General features: G+C 39.4%; 1 protein-coding gene across 1 annotated transcript in view; it reads right to left on the bottom strand.

Annotated features, from left to right (window-relative positions):
- Positions 1-18,660, bottom strand: part of ANO4 (anoctamin 4) — a 333,135-nt gene that overhangs the window by 72,544 nt on the left and 241,931 nt on the right. The window contains exon 11 of the mRNA XM_053662056.1: positions 6,027-6,133. Coding sequence (XP_053518031.1) covers positions 6,027-6,133 — 107 coding nt within the window. The remainder of the gene's footprint in view (positions 1-6,026; positions 6,134-18,660) is intronic.

Genomic DNA, 18,660 nt, shown 5'->3' on the forward strand with positions numbered 1-18,660 from the left:
AAATCTTATGCCCATGAAATTGCTATTATTGAGTTATGAGTGTTCTTTATATGTAACTATATATAAGAGAAGCCTGATAGCTTCTCTTTTCGTTTTCTTAAAAATATATTTCAAAAAGCAGAAGTTTTAATTTTGTGAAGTCCAGTTTATCCATTTTTTTCTTTTATGAATCTGCTTTTCATATTATATTTAAGAATTTTTTAGCTCAAGGTCACAAAAAGTTCCTTCTAGAATTTTTATAGTTTTAGGCTTTCATTGAAATCTATGATCTATTTTTATGATTAATTTTTGTATTTGGGCTCAGGTTCATTACATGGGTATAAACTGCTCTGGCACCATTTGTTGAAAAGATGATCTTTCATCCACTGAATTTCCTTTGAGCCTTTGTCAAAAATCAGTTGTCCATATGTGTGTGGCTTCACACCAACATAATACACTCTTTATTACTGTAAATTTGTAATAATTCTTGAAATCAGGTAGCTAATACTTTTAACTTGCAATCTGTGGTCTTTTTCAAAGTTATTTTGACTCTCCTAGGTTTCTTCACGTCCTTAGTAATTTTAAAATCCGTTTGCAAATTATTCCCCACTCCCCCAACACACACTCTGGGAGTTTGACTGAGACTGTGCTGAATCCATAGATTAAATTAGGGATAACTGACATGTGAACAGTATTACATTTTCTGATCCATGAACAGAATATATGTCTGAATTTGTTTAGGTCTTAGATTTACAATTACTCAGTGTAAATTGTAGTTTAAATGTACACTTCTTACATATCTCTTGTCAGTTAAGTATTTCATGTTTTTGATGCTATTGTAAATGGTATTGTCTTTAAAATTTCAGTTCCTTGCTGTTTGTTGTTGATTTGTAGGCATAATATTGAGTTTTATATATCAATCCTGTTTCTTGCAACAAGGCTAAACTCATTAATTCTACTAGCCTTTCAGTGGATTCCACTGGAATTCCTATATAGATGGTCAAATCATCTGAGAATAAAGGCAGTTGTACGTACTTCTTTTCCAATTTGGATGTCTCATTCCTTTTCTTGTCTTACTGCACAGACTAGTAGAATGATGAATACAAGAGCAGACATACTTGAACTGTTCCTTATCTAAAGGGGAGAGCATTCAGTCTTTTACCGTGAAGTATAATATTAACTATAAGCATTTTACAGATGCACTTTATAAGGTTGAGGGAGTTCCTTTCCATTTGTAATTTGAAGAATTTTGTCAAATGCTTTTTCTGTTCTGTAGAGATGATCAAATGGTTTTCCCCTCTAAGTTTTTACTTTGCTAACATGGTAAATCATATCAGCTGATCTTCAAATGCTAAGTCAACCTTTTAGTCCTGGATAAACCCTACTTGGTCATGATATACTACAGTTTTTAATATGTTGTTGGATTTTATTTGCTAAACATTGTTTATAATGTTTGCATTCATATTCACAGAGGTTATAAATTTATAATTTTTTATTCTTGTGTTTGCCTGGCTTTGGTACCTGAGTAATACTACCCTCATAGAATAAGATGGGAAGTAGTTTCTACTCCTCAATTTGTGAAAGGCTCTTGTAGAACTGGTGTTATTTCTTTCCTGAGTGCCTGATAGAGTTCACCAGTGAAATAATCTGGACCTGAAGTTTTCTTTGTGAGAAGTTTTTAAAATATAAACTTATGCCCTGGCTGGTGTAGCTCAGTGGACTGAGTGCGGGCCTGCGAACTACATGATCGCGGTTCGATTCCCAGTCAGGGCACATGCCTGGGTTGCAGGCCAGTTCCCAGCAGGGGACTCATGAGAGGCAACCATACATTGATATTTCTCTCCTTCTCTCCTTCCCTTCCTCTCTAAAAATAAATAAAATTAAAAATATAAATAAACTTAATTTCTAATTATATGTATGGAGATAAAGAGCTAGACAAGTTATTTAACACTCTTCTTGTGTTTTTCCTGTTTTGATTATCTCAGGTGGGCCAGAAAATCTTGTGTTTGTTACTCCATTTTGGCCAGAAGTGGAAGTTTAATGTGTTGACCTTTAAAGTTTTTTTCAAATAGAGATTTATGATACTCCCTGAAATGTACCACAGAGAGGATAATTGGATGTCTCTCAAGTAGTTTATAATAAAGAAATGCTCTCTATGATTAGATCATTATTAGAGTCCAGAGTCTGAGCCCCACTGGAAAAAGAAACATGCACTGATCTACTTTGTATTGATGGAGCGTCAATGTTTAGGTACTTTTAATCACATTAACACAGTAATGTGATTTACGATGCTTGACATTAACACTAAGTGTCTAAGGAAAGCATTTGGAATAACAATATCCACAGGGCTTTGTATTTTGTCTAGCACATGGCAGACCCTCCATAAATACCTGTGAAAGGGAAGGATAAATGATTGCGTAGAAAGCTTTGAGTTCCTGAAGTTTCTACTGAGAATTCCCCATATCTCATCAATGATTTTCAAACATCCCAGATAGTATATATATTTTTAAAAAAGGATGCACATGGACCTAAGAAGAGACCCTGATGATGACCTTTATAAGTTTATCATAATGTATCCAAGTCCTACAAAGTAATAAAGTAGTTAATGTTTGAAGTCTATCGGTTTACTAACCTCCCCTCTGAGCACCAATTTTGAAAACGCAAATCAACTCTAAGACTTATTTTATGTGTTTACATAAATCTCTGTTGCTCTATCAATTGCTGCATTTTGAAGATGAATTTCAACAGGCTTGATTTGCACAGCTGTAATAAATTCAGAGTGAAGTTGAAAAACTTACACAGTGGTAGTTTACACTCCACTGAAATTCTCTTATGAATCATTTTTATAAATCAGTATTTTTTGTTACCTAATCGATACTGGCTTATGCAAGATTCCACTTTCAGAAGGAGGTTCAGGCAGAAAATAACATTGGGCAGATATTAATTCTATCAATAAATTAATTTTCTCCACTATGTTGTTTCTTTTATTTATGAAACCAAAGATGACAATGAAATATCAGATTGACAGCATTTGTATGTAGTTTCACTTCATATTTTGTTAGTATAATTCCTGATCATGGGTTAATAGTTCATTCTGTAATTGGTTTTTGCTCATTTTCCAGTTCATCATTACTTATTTTCAAAACACTGGGGGTACTTAAATAGAATCCTCCCCTTTTCATCCAATGAGAGAACTATTAAGAAAAAAATCATTTCTCACTAGAGAGATGATTACATGTCCTGTGTTCCTTCAGAACATTTAAAATTCACTGTCTCTGCCCTTCTTTTGTCTCCATGTTGCCTAATTGTAAAAATAGCCTGCATTTTGAGGTGGAAAATTAAACATAATAATTGCTATGTGGCCTCATTACACACAGTTTTTGACTTTGGAAGGATGCTGTGGCTGGACAGACATTGATCATGTTAAAACATCTTCACTTCAGTCCAACAGCACTTCTGCCATAAGCCAGAGGCTGTGCTAGACGATGATTATACAAAGACAAATAAGACAACTTATACACAACTAAGGAGCTTATTATCTAGACTAGCAATTTTCAGCTGAAGATTCTCAACACACTAGTATGTCACAGTGAGTTATAAGGTACGCTGCCTGTTATAATACCAATATTAGAAAAGGAGATTTAAAAAAAAAAACTATTTGTGTTTTATGAGATAACCAGAATAAACACTGTTGTAATCATTTCTCTCCTACTCACTTGTTTGCTAGTATGCTCATGAAACAATGTTAACGGAAAAAAAAAGTATGATAAAAGTTAAGTGTAGCATATCCCAAGTTTGTTTTAAAAATCACATGGGCAAATAGGGGATACACATGAAAAAGTATTAATGTAATATTTAAAGTACTTAATACACCACAATGTTAATATTTGTTCATGTCAGGTGGTAGAGTTTTCATAATGTCATTGAAAATAAACAAAGATAATAAGAGTTGTAAATGATTAATTATGAAATAAACACACAGAGAACAACTGTCATATGAATTCGGAGCAGGGACCCCTTCCTTTGAGCTGGAACAGGCCTGGAGGACTCTGCAGAAGACGTGTCTCAAGGACGGAAGACTGCGGCAGAGACTGCAAGCATGTGTGGCCTCACCACACTGCTGAAGTTGAGACAGACCTAAGTCAGGTTCACTTCACCATTCCCACCTACACCGACTCGCACTGGAAGGACCACTCCAGGTATAGTCAGATCTGGACTAAGTAACTGTCTACTTCTGCCTATCGTATTTTAATTCATACAGCTTGGGATCAAAGTAGTCTTGGTAGCTTTACCATACTCATGACTCACACGGAGCTGCATTCAACTAAACCTCTCAAGTTTGCTCCTCTTCTGATGCTGAGCGACATTTCTCCCACGGGGCCAGGGAAGTTGCTTTGCTGAATTTGAGTGTAAGAGTCTCTATTTACAAACTACCAAATGTCATCTGGTTGGATTTGGCTGGGATTCCAAGATCCCTGAGATCAGTTAGGCTCTTGAGTCCAACGACTAACATATTTAATACCTCCTTCCAGTCTCTACACCACCTGAAAGCTTGCTGAGTAGGCTGTTTAGGCCAAGTGCCAGTTCAGTGTATTGTCCCTTCACTCCAAATGTACTTAATTGCCTGCTTTGCAATAATGGAGCTGGACCTTGTAAATGATTTATCCTCTGCCAGATGGTACAATGTGAAACAATGTTGGCAGAAGGCACTGGAGGGGCACTGGAGGAGGAAGAAGTTGATCTTCCTGGTACCAATATGCTCCCCTCAGCAGGTTGCTGCAATACATGGCTTCTAGGGTACCCAGCTCCTGTGGTGCATGGGGGCCAGTGACACATGGCACCTCCCCAAGGGCAGGAGTCCCTTGAACAGCTTCAGAATAGTGCTGTTGATGCACAAACAAATGGCTTCCCTGGAACCCTCCAGACAGCTTCTGCAGTACCGGAGAGGGCAGATTCCCAGACAGCCCTGCTCACCCACCACACCCAGCCAACAGCTCTGCTGCCCAGCGAACCCCAGCTGCATCCCATCCAACAGGGCTTGAGTCTCAGCTTTGCTGGGGGAGTCTTTCTAGGGGTGGTGACTACTCCTAATTACTTGTTCTTCCTCTGCTCTTTGGAGGTCTTCTTACTCTTTACTAGCCAGCCCTCCATGACCCCAATCCCCTGCCACAGTTCATTTTTTCTATTGAGCTTTCCCTCTTCAATTATGTGGTACTTTTGTCTCTTGATTAGACCCTGACTGATAGAGGTCATTAATCAAGCTATTGATAAAAATCTTGCTGGGACAGAGATAAGGAAAAAGCCACCCAACTGTTCCTGATCATATAATAATCTGTTTAATAAGGCAGGAAATTTGGTAATACAATATGGGAAAGTTCTCGAAAAAATGTCCGCAGTCTAAATTGTGGAGGTTGTTTAATGGGAGAGGTGATTATCTGGAGAATTTACTTTCCCGTGACAGCTTGCAAATCTGTACTTGCAGCGTCCTCTGCCCGGAATGCCCGCCCTCCAACCCTCCACCTGTCCACACTGGCTCCCTCTTATTGTGTCTCCATTCAAATTTCAGCTTCTCAGTGAAGCTTTCACTGACAATTCCGTTTCAGCTTTATCGCTCCCCCAGCCTTTCCCAGTCTATCTTTGAAACACCATCCATTTCAATTTCTTCATGTATGTATTATATTTATTTCTCTATTGCCTACTTTCAGCTCTTTCAACATAAGGTCCAGGAGAGACCTGAGTTGATCTCCCAACATTGAGTCCAGTGCCGGGCACACCGTGAACATTCCATAGATATTTGCTGAATTGAGAACTGAGAGCATGGCTCCATGACCTTACAGAAGTGAAACAACATGCTATTTAAGAAAGACACTGAAGGATGCCATTACAATAAGATATTACACTTGTGAGATATCCTTCAAGGGAAAAGTCAGAGGTTTCACAAATGACAAGCATTTCTACAATGGATTATTAACGTAATGGAACCAAAGGAAAAAAGTATGTAATCCCCCCAAATCAAATGTAGCTTTTTACACTTAGACATCACTTACCAATTTTGTTTTTTCCTTCTTCATACTTTATTCTTTGTAAAATATGATGCACGATTCTACTTCTTGTGGCGTTGTTGAAGAAGGTGTCTTTGTTGTGTATGATGAAGCTGCACACACATATTGAAAACACAAGTTGAGGGTTAACTGGAGGTGCAGAATCTGACCTTTGGCATAATTTGGTGTTGCTCATACAGAGGTGTCCTCGGTCAGCCACAGACAGGCCACGTCTAGAACAGCATGAGAGCACCTGGAGGTCACACCAGGGGCGGGAGGCTCACAAGTCTCCGTAGTTTGGATCCTCAGTCTCATCAGCATTAACGTCATCATGTCAGAAAGGAGGTATAGGTCTACAAAAATGAGGAACCTTAAAAGAAACTCATAGCGAGTCTAGGCCTCATATCTTATTTTTTCTCAGTATGGTCATTAGGTAAATTCAACTAAAAATGCATTTTGCCTTTATCTCCTGTTCTTTTTTCCCCCATCTGGATTTTTCCAGGAACTGTATTATCTGAAACCGGCATGGGTGGTGGAGTTAGGTAATGAGCTCTTGTCTGGTTCAAGAGTGAGGTGAGCATCTAAAAGTCACCTCTGTCCATTCTTTTCCCATAGACCTTTCTGGATGAGACCCTTCTTCTAAAGCATATACTTAAGGTTGCTTTCTCTCTCAACCAGCAGCCCACCCAGCCCCCACAGTTCACACACCAGGTACATACATACACACCCCAACCATGACCGTGGGTTTTCCAGTAGGTGTTTCAATGCTACTGAGAGGCTTTCCAGGTAATAGATAGAGCTTCCCAGACCACAAAATTCAGCATGAAGTTGCCATGTCTGCCTTTCTGAGGAATGTGTTAAGTGATGGAATATTAGAGATACTCTGAGTATTGTATAATTATTTCATAAATTGTAAAACACTCGACAAACTTTTATTGGGTACTTTGTATGAGCTGGACACCATGCAAGGCACATCAAAGTTGGTAGCAATCACCCTCAAAATACGACTCGGAAGTTACCTCTACCACCAAGTCTCCCTACTCCTGACTCAAAAAGAATTCAACACTGTCTCCTCTGAGCTTTTTCTTATCTTGCAAACACACTAATTTACTGATCACTGTACTGTCATTCGTTTTCATTCATTTGCTCAGCAAATGTTTATTGAGGGCACTCTGTAAGGCACTGATTATACAGTGGTGAGTAAAACAGACAAAACCTCTATCTCTGAGAGGCTTACAGGGTAGCGAGGATGACAAACCATACAGGAAAGGAACATGATCCCGGGGCAAAGAGGGGTGGAGTCAACCTCCTTCTGCATGTCTTTCTCTTCCCCAAGACTGAGAACTCATTCAGGACAAAAGGCTGAATCATCATAATTTCTGTAGCCCAAGGATGTAGTAAGTGCCTAGTACACCATGCAGGTACAGATTTTTGAATAGTAGTATGTGAGAGGCATGGGGATTTATGTTGGAAAATATTTCTACTAAGTGTTTTCCTTCAAGAAGATGGATCCTGAAGAATTGCTCAAATGATGGAAGGAAGAGCTAACACTGGCTTGGAGAAAGGGTGGTTAGGAACGGGGTTTGATTTGGGAACAGAATGGGAAGGTGAGTTTGGGAGGACATACAAAGGAGAGGAAGGCCAGAGGACATGAAGACAAAAATGTATGAAAACAAAATAGGAAGACACATGAACTGACTCCTTAGAGAAGCATTTCCCTCTCACTTTTACTTTTATCCTGTTACAGAATATTGTTCTCAGAAGAAGGTACCCTGACTTGATGGATGAGTGAGAAATGCTATGTGGGTAAGTGAGGAAATCACAGCATTTATCTTCCATTTGCTTGAGGATTTTCTGAAAACATTTTATGTCATCAGAAAGGAAAAGAGGAAAGCGAAGAGTTACCTCAAATGTGGTTCCTTTTTATTTTATCCTCCTCTGCTTTTTCACCTTGAGACAGACCATTACATTTTAATACTAAATAGAGATGTCAGAAAGAAATAGATGACAGAGGAAAAAAAAAGCCCCTTCGAATAACAATTTCAGAAGACAAAGTTGATAAACATAGTTATGCCTGACAAGATACTCCAGGCTAGAGCTCACACCCTTCCTCCAGTACATGGTTTTCTGCTTCTTTCTCCTGTTTAGCACATTACATTTTGTAGTTCGTGCAATAGTTCTCTAAAATAATCATGATAGACAAGCTTCAAAACTGAGTTTCCTCTCCCTTACATATACATTGTACCTGGAGCCCGGAGATTCTTCAGCGGGTATGGGGGCAACTTTGCCCACAAGTCTCCCCGTCCACCACAGATGAAAGTGAAACTACTAAGACATGATCTGCTTGGGGAGGAGAGGTGGTCAGTCTCTCAGATGAGAAAGATCAAGAGCCCCTTCCTCAATGGCTTTTATTGGGTTGTAATACACAGGAATACAGGTAAAGCTCATCAATCAATGTCAGGTGGCAAGGATCAAACAGTAGATAACATTTCAAAGAAATCTGAGGGCTTAGTCTGAGTCAGTGTCTGTCAGGTAAGGGGGTTACAAAAACTTTGGGAGACATACTCATTTCCTGCTCAGACCCTTATCATATGAATGAAAGCACTCTTAGCAAAGCAGGCTTCACAGGACTTTAGGAACGCTTTCTTATGCCAGATCACCCTGGGTCCCACTCTGGCTGGCAAGGGGCTTCACCACCTTCCCCATCATAGGTTTTCAGGCGTAAGTGGATTCGAGCCAGGAACTGCTTCTCCCAGATGGAAATGGGGACTCGGGCTATGTCAGAATAGCTGGAGGGCAAGGGTCCATCACCCACTCTTTGCTGCAGCCCCCTTCCTACAGGGCATCCCAAGTGATCATGTCTGGCTTAGGTCGTCCCTTCTCTGAGGGATCTTACCCATCACTGACTAACTGACCAAGCACTGGGGGCAGGGGACAAGCTTTGTCTCCTGTGGCTCGCATTCCAGAGGTCGCTCACTCATCCTTAGCCATGGGAGGCAGTTACAACTCCTGAAACCAGGCAGAACGGTCCCCAACAAATGGGGACAAACACAGAGCCCGGGCCAGGTGCTGTCTAAGCCTCCCAGATATGTTAACTCATTCAATCCTTACAACAACTCAGGCATTAAAGACTTGAGAGTGTGGTCTCACAGGTGGAGAATCAGAGAGGTTAAGGAATGTGCCCCAAATCACTCAACTAATAGGAGGCAGAGCCAGGATTTGAACCCAGCCCCATAGACTGTCCACTTATCCACACCGCCCACCAACCTCCCTGGGACAGAACACCTCCTGGAGGCAGCTCTGCTTGGGATCCACCCAGGAGTGATTCTGCTTGGAATGCTCTCCTTGCTTCCAATCATCCTTTGAACCTCAGCTCAGGGTGCATCCCCCCTGCTCCAAGGGTCTTCCTGACCCTACCACTCTCACCCTAAAACATGATACAGGAGAGCTCTAAACATGCAGGAAGTGGGTTTCCACCCAAATATTACCTCTGCTTTCCCTTAAGACTTCAGAGTGAGATGGCCTCCATTTAAACCCTGGCTTTGTCATGTACTATGTGGTGTCAGAACTGCCCCTCACTTCTCTGGGTGTCAGTTTCTTGTCTGTGCAAGCAGGGATGGCACTGTAATCACAGGGTTTCTGTAGAATCAGACGAGAAGACAAACACTGCTGAGCCCACTGTCTGGCAGTCAATAGGCTCTCTTAGCTGTCATCACTGCTGTGCCTCCTATGACATTCTATAGACCATCGGCCTAGTGTCTGACTTCTCAGTCTGAGCTTCCTGAGGCAGGGGCCAGCCACGCTCATCTTTGTAGCCCAGCACTAATACAGGGCGTGGCACGTGATTCGTCCTTAAAGTTGGCCCAATGAGCAGACCTTCGGAGAACACTAGCTAACACTGGAGGTTATGGGACAATCTCATCTCCTTATACCTTGGCCTCCTCTACTCCTGCTTCCTGGACATCTTTCCATTCGTTCCATCTTTTCAGATACCATTTGAACTATTCTCTGGTTCCAATCTTCCTATAGGGTGTGGAGCATCTCATTTTCTCTGTCACTCCTTCAAACTGGAGGGCAGGAGAAGAACAGTGGTGATTTCCTACATCATGGTTCCCAGGCTTTTCTCCAGAGGTGTCAAGCTAATTTTCACCAGGGGCCACATCAGCCTTGCAGTGGCCTTCAAAGGGCCAGATAGAATTTCAGCTCCTTAACAGTAGTGACATTTATACAGTCCTAAAATTATTTTGGACCTTTGAAGGTAACTGAGAGGCTGAAATGGCCCCTGGTGATAATGAATTTGACACCCCTGTCTTAGCCACTTAGCCAAAAGAGCTTTCTTCAACTGAAATCACACACACACGACGGAAGCTGAGCTATTCTGGCAGACACAAGACTTGGTGCTCAGTCCCTGAGGCACCCAGGCTCCACACAGGCTTAGACACTCAGTTCTGTTTGCACTCACTGCCGACGGGGCAGCCAATCTGCACAAATTCTCTGAGGGCTTCTTGACAAGGTCTATCAGAATTATATATATACCCTCATCACATATCTCCTGACCCAGCAATTTCTCTTTCAGAAATTTACTCTATGAATACACTCACCCACATGAGAAGTGACAGATGTACAAGAATGTTCATTATGGCATGTGTTATAGCAGCAAAGGCCTGGAAATGACCTAAATAATTCACCAGTGGGGCATAAGATAAATAAATTATGGCACAGATTTCAATGAAATATTCTGCAGCTGTAAAATGATTTAAGGGTGCTCACTGTAGACATAAAAAATCTCCAAGATACTACAGAGAAAAAAACAAGGCTCAAAACACAGAGCTATTCGTGTCCAAGAGGAAAACACACACAGTTGTAGCTATACACAGGCTGACGTGTACTTGCTTGTGTGTGTACAGAGTGACGGCGGAAGGGCGCACACACATCTACAAACACTGGTTGCTTCTGGCCGAGAAGGTAGGAAGAAGTTTCACTATAAACACACAAGACATTTTTATCACATGTACCACCTATAAAAATGAAAAAAAATTTAAAGTAAAATTTTAAAAGGTTTCTGTTCTAGGTCTGTTCTCATCATCCCACTGAGGGGTGAGGAGGGCAACACCGCTGAACTGGGAGAGGCGGATCAGCTCTGTGATCAAGGCTCTAAACACACATCTTCTCCAGTCCCCTGGGAGGGCCTGGTACTGTGCACCGTCACACAAGCAGCAGGTGGTGAGGATGGATTCAAAAGCCATCTGTCTTGTTCCAAATCTTCCCATTTGCTTGCAAAACCAACTGCCGGGAACACAGGTCTGCCTGTGTGCATGTGTGTGCGAAAGGGACTTTCTAGATGCTTCCATCTGGCCCTGTGAGGAAGCCTTTTTCCCCTTATAGAATGCAGGTGCTATGAGGGCAGGGTTGGACCACCCTGCTCCCTACTCTAGGGCCTGAGGGAACAAGCAGACCATGTGTTCTCCATTACCCCAGAGGCCCACTGAATGTTCCAGAAATTGTCGGATTATATTGCAGATAAGTTTTATATTTTTTCCTTACTTGATCATCCTAAAAATCAGTTTATTTTATCATTATGTTTTCCATGTGATACTGCTTTGGGGGAAATAAAGGCAATGAAGAGGCTTTTAAAACTTGGTTTAATACCCATTTTATGGAATTCCTGAGGTTGGTAAAACAAACAAGTATCCTCAAAGGTAGGAAAATCTCCATTGTGTGAGCACCCGCTTCTGTTGCTCTGTCCTGTAAATGTATGTGGTTTACGTCCATATTTTTCAGACTATAAGATGCACACACCCCCAATTTGGGAGGAATAATGGTTGTTAATGGTACTGTTGAAATCTGTTTACATTTACATTGGTGAAATATTGTTATTTATGTTATCAAATATTTTACCCCATTTTTTGCCTCAAAATTTTTTTCCCTATTTTCCTCCTCTAAAATCCAGGTGTAGGTGTGTTTATGGCCCCAAAAAATATGGTAGTATCTTCCTCAAGAAGAATCTAACTACCTACAGATGGTGCTGTACAGTTATTTTAGTCTTACAGTCACACTGTTGACCTCTACCCATTTAAAAACCTTAGGCATATGGCAAGTAGGAAACAGAACTAGGTAACTAATCAAGGCATGTTTCTTGGCCTTATGGTACAGGAGTTTGAAGAATTGCTCTATATCTGTGACTACTATATGCTTCCTGCTCTCAGTGGTGAATAGAAACATTGTAATTATCTGATGCCTATTTCCCCACTGTCTGTTGGAAATGTAGGGGGCAGTTAACTGGTCTTTTTCATCACCCAGGACTCTGGGTCAGGAATGACCATACCTAAAGAACTTCTTCCAAGGATCCTCATCCCCAACCAAACCTGAGGTTGGAACAGGAGATCCCAGACATTGAGCCTGATGCCATGTTGGGATGAGACCACCAGGGATCCTGTAGTGGGCGTGACTATATTTTCTTTGTGGGAGAAATGTGAGTAAATTACGGCCAGAGGGGAGGCTGTGGTGGATTGCCAAAATGGCCACAATTCTTCCTGTCCCTGTATACACAGTCCTTTGTGAACTTCTTAACTTCCTCCATCAACTATTAGAGTCTATCTCTCCACTTCTTGAATCTGAGTGGGATTTGTGATGGGCTTTAATCAACAGAATGTGGCAGAAGTGTGGTTTGTGAGAGTTTGGAGCTTCAAACTCTCACAAACAGGCCCAGGTTCCATAGCTTCCACTCTTGCCTGCTTGAAATTCTGCCCCAAGACCACCAACATAAAGAAGCCTGGAAATAAATATTTCAGGAAACTTTCTTAATTAGATTTTAAATAGAGATTTCTTTTTTAATATGGAGAAGCAAAGCTGATACAGTTAACTGTCACTTAAATTATGTCCTCAAGTTAATGAAAATCTAAGTAGAAACAAAGCAACCAATTATTTTTTATGCAACAAGATCTATTTTGAGAGTTTTTGGCTTTTGGTAACTGCAGTGCAATAACTAACTTCTTATCTCAAGTATACTTGACTGTTCAGTAAAGATTTTCAAGTCTCATTTTAAGATTAAGGTGATAAGCTTCTGGAATATAAAGAAATATAAGACATATTTCTTATTTCAATGGTCCCTTCTAATTGTACTTCATAATATCATTTCTGCTATTTGAATGTTAAGTACAAACTAAGAAATACTTCCTCTTGAGACTTCCAGGTAAAGATGGAAAATTAAACACTTGTATTCAATTTTCCTCTCTCTCAAAACCCCATGAAAGTAACAGTAAAGTGTGTCTGTGTTTAAATAAAAGTATAAATCCTCAAGGAAGAAAGATAGCAAAGAACAACAGCAACCAAATGTTGAAATGTGAAAAGCAGACAGATAAGTGATAACAGAATTAGAAGACCAGAAAAAGCTTGGAAAAAAACTAAGAACAATTATATTTATGCTTCAAAACTGTCATAAAATTTTAGAACTGGGGCACCAGTGACCTCCAGAAGTGGGGTAAATGGGATGTTAAAATGGGTACTGGTTAAAAGCTATTTAGGAAGATGCCAGGTGCCCATATCCTTACCTGGACTCTACCAGACAAGTGTAGGTTTTGTTTTGTTTTGTTTTGAATTGGGTAATGCAGTTTCTGAACTGAGAGACAGCAGGCGTGGTTATGGGTAGAGGTACCAGAGCAAAAACTGAAGGATCGATTGCATCCCAGAAGCTGAGACTCCCAGCTGTCTTCATCCCCTTAGGCTCCAGAACATTGGCATCCAGACCTTGACTTTCCAGGCAGAAGATGAGCAAATTTCTCTCTGGGGAATCTGAGCAGCCTAAGATGAAGGATCTGAAGATAGTGACATTGGAGACAAAAAGAAAAAAAATCCCACCCGGCCATTTTCCTACAATGTAGCCCACCATGGGAAACCCCACCTATTACTCTGAATTCATACTCATTTTGCATTTCCTATTCTTATGTATGGAATGTCAATCAAAGCTTACTAGATATCTGAAGACATCCATTAAAGCACATTAGAAAATCATGATCTGAAGACATCCATTAAAGCACATTAGAAAATAATGCCATATATAACAATCCTCCAGCTAACATTATACTCAATGGTGAAAATCTGAAGGCTATTCCTCTAATGATCAGGAACAAGTCAATGATGCCCATTCTCACCACTTTTATGCAACATAGTATTAAATATTTTGAGCCAGAGCAGTAAGGCAAGAAAAGAAAAAAAGGCATCCAAATTAGAAAGAAAGAAGTAAAACGACACACCCCTATTCCAAAGCAGTGCTATTTATAATAGCCATGTTCTGTAATAGCCTGAGTGCCCATCAGTAAATGAGTGGATCAAAAAACTGTGGTACATTTCCACAATGGAATACTACACAGCAGAAAGAAAGGAGGAACTCCTACCTTTTGCAAGAGCATGGGTGAAACTGGAGAATATTATGCCAAATGAAATAAACCAGTTAGTGAAAGACAAATACTGTATTCGAAAGACAAAACCAGATCTCACCAAGAAGAGGAACCTAATAAACGAAATAAACTAATGAACGAAATAGAACCATGGGCATGGAAACATGGAACAGATTGACAGTGAGCAGCGGGGATGGGGGTAATGGTGGAAAGAAAGAGAAGGGACTAGATAAAAAACATGTATGAATGACCCCTGGACATGGACAACATTGAGGGAATTGACTTGGGACGGGTGGAGGAGGGCAAAGGGGAAAAAATTGGGGAAATTGTAATAGAATAACAATAAAAAGAAGTAAAACTGTCACTATTTCAAGATGACATAATATACACATAGAAATTCCTAAACACTCTACCAGAAGGCTGTTAGAACTAATAAACAAATTCACTGAAGTTGCAGAATACAAAAATCAATATACGTGAAGCTGTTGTACTTACATACACTAATGATAAACTATTAGAAAGAAAATTAAGAAAAATACTCCATTTATAATTACATCAAAAAGAATACCTAGGAATAAATTCAACCAAGGAGGCAAAAAGACCCATATAATGAAACTATTATACACTGAGGAAACAAATTGAAGAAGATACAAATAAATTAAAAGTTGCTGTATGCTCATGGTTTAGAATATTGTTAAAATGAACATGCTATCCAAAGTAATCTACAGATTCAATGTAATCTCTGTAAAGTTCCAATAGCATTTGTCACAGAAAGAGAACAATCCTGAAATTTGTGTGGAACCACAAAAGACCCTGAATGGCCAAAGCAATCTTGAGAAAGAACAAAGCTAGAGGCCTCATGCTCCCTGATGTCAAACTATATTGCAAACCTACAGGAATCAAAAACAGTATGATATGGGCCTAAAAATAGAACTGATCAGAATAGGGAGCCCAGAAATAAACCTACACATATATGGTCAGTTAATTTATGACAAGGGAGACAAGTATACACAATGAGAAAAGGATAGTTTTTTCAGTAAAGGGTGTTGAGAAAACTGGACAGCCATATATATGCAAAAGTATAAAACTGGATTTTATACCATATATAAAAATTAACAAAATGGATCAAAAACGTGAACATAGGACCTGAAAAAAACATAAGTGCTAAGCTCCTTGACATTGCTTTTGGCAATGAATTTTTTGGATTTTATACCAAAAGCAATGGCAACAAAATAAGAAAGAATAAATAAGTGGAACATCATCAAATTAAAAAGCTATGCACAGCAAAAAAACAAAACCATCATCAAAATTAAAAGGCAGCCTCTGCAATGGGAGAAAAATAGTTGCAAATCATATATCTGATAAGGGGTTAATACCCAAAGTATACAAAGAACTCATACAACCTCATAGCAAGAAGCAAACGATCTGATTTTTTAAACTGGGCAGAGAATCTGAATAGACATTTTTCTGAAGATGACATACAGAGGGGTAATAGGTTCATAAAAAGATTCTGAACATCACTAATCATTAGAGAAATACATATCAAAACCACAGTGAGATATCATTTCACCAAAAGACAAGTAATAACAAATATTGGAGAAGATGTGGAAACAATGGAACCCTTGTGCCCTATTGGTAGGGTCGTAAATTGGTAGAGCCACTGTGGAAAACGGTATGGAATTTGTCTCTCACCTCCTGGCTTATTTCACTCAGCATAATGCTCTCCAGTTCCATTAATTTGCCTTTCTCTGATGGCTAGTGATTCTGGAACCTAATCAACAACGCAAACAAGCAAGCAAAATGTAATCAGAGACACTGAAATTAAAAACAAACTGACAGTAACCAGAGACCAGATGGGAGGGGATAATGGGGGGAAGGGGGAAAGGTTTTCAGGAACAACTATAAAGGTCACATGGACAAAACCAAAGCAGGGGTAGGATTGAGGGTGGGAGGTGGGGATGGCTGGAGTGGGGGGAGTTGCGGGGGAAAATGGAAAGAACTATACTTGAACAACAAGAAAAATAAATAAATAAATAAAATTTAAGGTTAAGAAAGTTAAAAAAAAAAGAATGGTATGGAGGTTCCTCAGATTTGAGACAGAACTACCCTATGATCCAACAATTACACTTCTGTGTACTTACCAAAGGAAATGTAAACACTAACTTGAAAAGATACATGAATCCCCATGTTTACTGCAACACTATTTACCATAGCCAAGATATGGAAGCAACCTACGTGGCCCACTGATGAACTATAAAGGAAACATGGTATACTATTCCATTATATTTATATATACAGACATACATACCTACACTATTCATATATATGCACACTAGTCATATATATGTAAATAGATGCATATACTATTTCATTGTATAGGTATATATACATATACTATTCATATGAAGTCGGTCCAGAAAGTATCTAACCATGTAACATGAAAAATAGAGACAGTTATAGAAGATACAAGATACAAGAAACACTGCACACAGGACAATGACGCCTCAGTCCTCTTCAAAGTAGGCACCTTGGAACCTCACACAGTTCTCCCAATCGCCATCAGCTGCCCCATAGTATTTTCGTGAATCTCACAGAGGGTCTGAAAGCTCTTCTCTTTCAAAGGTGACTTTAATTTGGGGGAAAGCCAGAAGTCACAGGGTACCAAACCTGGCTGGAGTGGGGCTGATTGATCACCTGGGTTATTTGACGTTTCTCAAAAAAAACTGCACAAGATGTGATGCATGAGTGGGCACACTGTCATAATGAAACTGCCAGTCACCAACTGCCCATAGCTGCAGCCTTCTGAATGATCCAAATAGTTTCCATGGAGGAATGTTCAAGCTTAATGCAAAATTTGATGCATATTCATTGCTCTACTCGCTCAGTCATTTTGAATGTGACAACCACACAGTACACGTGCTCATTCAGTATTGTCTACTGCCCCCACTGACTAGTACAGTGAAGTCATCGTTGTTCACACATGCGCATTCCAGTCCACTCTCCTTGGCTGCCAGGTTACATCCATGTTGTGCAAACTGTTCTCATTATATTAACAATGGTTGGATTTTTTCTTGGACAGGCCTCATATATATATACACATTATTTATACATACACACATACACTAGTCATATATATGTAAATATATACATAGAGTATTTCATTTTATATATATAGGAATAGTATTCAGTTGTAAAAACATTGAAATCTTGCCACCTGGGACTACATGTATAGACCTTGGGGACATTATGTTAAGTGAAATGTCAGATAAATGAAGACAAATACCATATTACCTCACTTATATGTGGAATCTTAAAAAAACCAAACAAGCTCACAGATACAGAGACTAGATGGATGAGAGAAGGGGTCAAAAGGTACAAACTTACTGTTACAAAATAATTGAGAGTTGGGGATGTAACACACAGCATGGTTTCTTTAGTTAATAACACTGTATTGCATATTTAAGAGTTTCTAAGAGAGTAAATGTTAAAAGTTCTCATCATGATAAAAAAAAGTCTAACTATGTATGATGACAAGTGTTGAGCAGATATATTGTGGGGATCATTTTTCACTATTTACAAACAGAATCATTATGGTGTACACCTGAAACTAATACGCTATGTGTCAATTAGATCTCAATTAAAAAATCATTATGCTCAGAGAATTAAGATAATGGGATTGTGCAAAAAACTCAAAACATGATTTTAAAAAGTCCAAACATAAAAAATATATAACAGTTCTTAGAAACTAAAACAAAATCAGAAGAATTAAAAATAAGTTGAGGAAGTCTTCCAGGAGATAAATTGAGAAAATCTTTTGGTTCTAGATAACAAAACGGAGAGAAAAGATAAGGACAGGAGAGAATCAGCTTTGGAAGTTCAATATCTGAGAAACAGGAATTCCAGAAAGAGAAAAAGAACAAATCTACCACAAAGTTCAAGAATTACTCAAGAAAACTTCCCTAAACTGACAGACAAGAGTATGTAAGTTAAAAGGGTCTGCAGAGTACCCACTGCAATAGACAAACAAAGAGCCACATCAAGATACCTAACTCTCATATTTCAGAACACTGGACACGCTTCCACAGAGAGAACAAGTTATACAGGGAGAATCAGGAATTTGAATGTTTTGAAGTCCTCTCAGCAATATTAAACTTTAGAATCAAAGGAGCAAGACTTTAAAAACTCTGAAGGAAAAGGGTTCTGGCTGGATATAGATGTTTATACCTAGTCAAATTATTATTAGG

Source organism: Artibeus jamaicensis, unplaced genomic scaffold (genome assembly GCF_021234435.1).
Source record: "Artibeus jamaicensis isolate MK-2021 breed Jamaican fruit bat unplaced genomic scaffold, CSHL_Jam_final contig_233, whole genome shotgun sequence".
NCBI lineage: Eukaryota > Metazoa > Chordata > Mammalia > Chiroptera > Phyllostomidae > Artibeus > Artibeus jamaicensis.